At 41.8% G+C, this 2,356-nt stretch overlaps 1 protein-coding gene across 1 annotated transcript; it reads left to right on the top strand.

Annotated features, from left to right (window-relative positions):
* Positions 1-308: 308 nt before the first annotated feature.
* PRPS1L1 (phosphoribosyl pyrophosphate synthetase 1 like 1) lies at positions 309-1,987 on the top strand. The gene has a single exon (XM_043585852.1). It carries the CDS (start codon positions 962-964, stop codon positions 1,916-1,918), a length of 957 nt encoding a protein of 318 aa, XP_043441787.1. The 5' UTR covers positions 309-961; the 3' UTR covers positions 1,919-1,987.
* The last annotated feature ends 369 nt before the right edge of the window (positions 1,988-2,356 follow it).

The following is a 2,356-nucleotide window of genomic DNA, read 5'->3' as shown; positions in this document are numbered from 1 at the left end:
CTGGGTTTTTTACATTTAGAAATATCTTGGGAATATTTCCATATGACTGCACATAAGTCAGTTTCTTTAATGTCTGCTTATGTTTGTATAATACATTATATGATACTTTACCTATTGATGGACATTTGTTAGTTTCCAGATTTTGTTTTTATGAGTAACTCTAGAGAGCTTTACTATTTGTCATTCACCATCTTATATTCTATAAATGGTACAATACCTGACACACAATACCTCATGAAATATTAACTGAATGAATTAACACAGTGACAAATAAAATTATCAATATATTTTGGGGTTGTCTATGAATATTTCTATTGAGTAGATTCCTAGAAGGAGATACATTGAGTCAAAGGTTTTATGAAACAAAACTTTCCTTGCAAAATTTCACACTTATACATTCTATTACAATAGAGGAGTTTATCTATCTTATAATTTTGGCCCACCTAATGTGTGAAAATTAGCATTTTCCTGATTACTAGCACTTTTTCATATGTTTATTATCTTTTTTCCCCTGTAAATTGCCTATTCATACCATTTCCAAATGTTTTTGGTCTTTTTCCTCACTCCATTGGAAGCACATTGTTAGACATTTTCTCCAGTCTGTAACTTTCCTTTTAAACGTATACATCCTTTACCTTACAGAAACTTTATATTTTTAGGCATTAAATTTCACACCCCTAGGAAATTACTACAGGCACTAACAGAAGAAAAACTTCCATGAACTGAAGAAAGACTTAATTTTTTTTAGCTTAAAAGTGCAAAGTGGATGCCAAGCAGGAATTTTTTTCCCAAAGACTCAAGATCAACACAGACCAGCTCGCGCCCACCGTCTGAACCGGGCGGGTAACTGCCCGGTAACAACGGAAAGTCCTTTGTTAGTCTGTGGTCTGACTTCGGTTGCAATCTTGACAGCAGCAGTGATCGCCGGACGAAGAGTAAGTACCTCGAGTGATTGGGCAAAATGGCAAATATCAAAATCTTCGGAGGCAGCTCCCATCAGGACCTATCCCAGAAAATTGCCGACCGCCTGGGCCTGGAGCTAGGCAAGGTGGTGACCAAGAAATTCAGCAACCAGGAGACCTGTGTGGAAATTGGCGAGAGTGTGCGAGGAGAGGATGTCTACATAGTGCAGAGTGGTTGTGGCGAAATCAATGACAGTCTAATGGAGCTTTTGATCATGATTGATGCCTGCAAGATTGCTTCAGCCAGCCGGGTTACTGCGGTCATCCCATGCTTCCCTTATGCCCGGCAGGATAAGAAGGATAAGAGCCGGGCCCCAATATCCGCCAAACTTGTTGCAAATATGCTGTCTGTAGCAGGTGCAGATCATATCATCACCATGGACTTACATGCTTCTCAAATTCAGGGTTTTTTTGATATCCCCGTAGACAATCTCTATGCGGAGCCAGCTGTCCTGAAATGGATAAGGGAGAATATCTCTGAGTGGAGGAACTGCACTGTTGTCTCACCAGACGCTGGTGGAGCTAAGAGAGCGACCTCCATTGCACACAGGTTGCATGTGGCCTTTGCCTTGATTCACAAAGAACGGAAGAAGGCCGATGAAGTGGACCGTATGGTGCTAATGGGGGATGTGAAGGATCGTGTGGCCATCCTTGTGGGTGATCTGGCTGATACTTGTGGTACAATCTGCCATGCAGCTGACAAACTTCTCTCCGCTGGAGCCGCCAGAGTTTATGCGATCTTGACTCACGGAATCTTTTCTGGCCCGGCCCTTGCTCGCATCAACAGTGCGTGCTTTGAAGCGGTGGTCGTCACCAATACCATACCTCAGGAGGATAAGATGAAACACTGCTCCAAGATACAGGCGATCGACATCTCCATGATCCTTGCGGAAGCCATCAAGAGAACTCACAACGGAGAATCTGTTTCCTACCTATTCAGCCATGTCCCTTTGTAATAGAATAACTTCAGGTTATTCTATTTTAAAATAAGATAAAATAAAAATAAAAATATGCCTTGCCCCTTGTTCTTTCTTGGTATTTGATGAAAAGTTCAGTAGAAGACCCAGCTGGCTCTGCTGCTACTTTCTGAATCTCACCTCAGGTATATTAGAGTTTATTTTATTTTATTTTTAAATTTTTAATGTTTTATTTTTGAGAGGTTGAGAGAGAGAGACAGAGACAGAGCGCAAGTGGGGGAGTTGCAGAGAGAGACGAAGACACAGAATCCTAAGCAGACTCCAGGCTCTGAGCTGTCAGCACAGAGCCAGATTTGGAGCTCGAACTCACCAATCCTGAGATCCTGACCTGAGTGAAGTCCCACATTTAAGTGACTGAGCCACCGAGGCACCCCTATTAGAGTTTATTTTAAATTGAGGAAGGACAGATTGAGAATA

This window comes from Prionailurus bengalensis, chromosome A2, assembly GCF_016509475.1.
Source record: "Prionailurus bengalensis isolate Pbe53 chromosome A2, Fcat_Pben_1.1_paternal_pri, whole genome shotgun sequence".
NCBI lineage: Eukaryota > Metazoa > Chordata > Mammalia > Carnivora > Felidae > Prionailurus > Prionailurus bengalensis.
The sequence above is the reverse complement of the archived record's forward strand: the minus strand, read 5'-3'. Positions and strand labels throughout refer to the sequence as shown.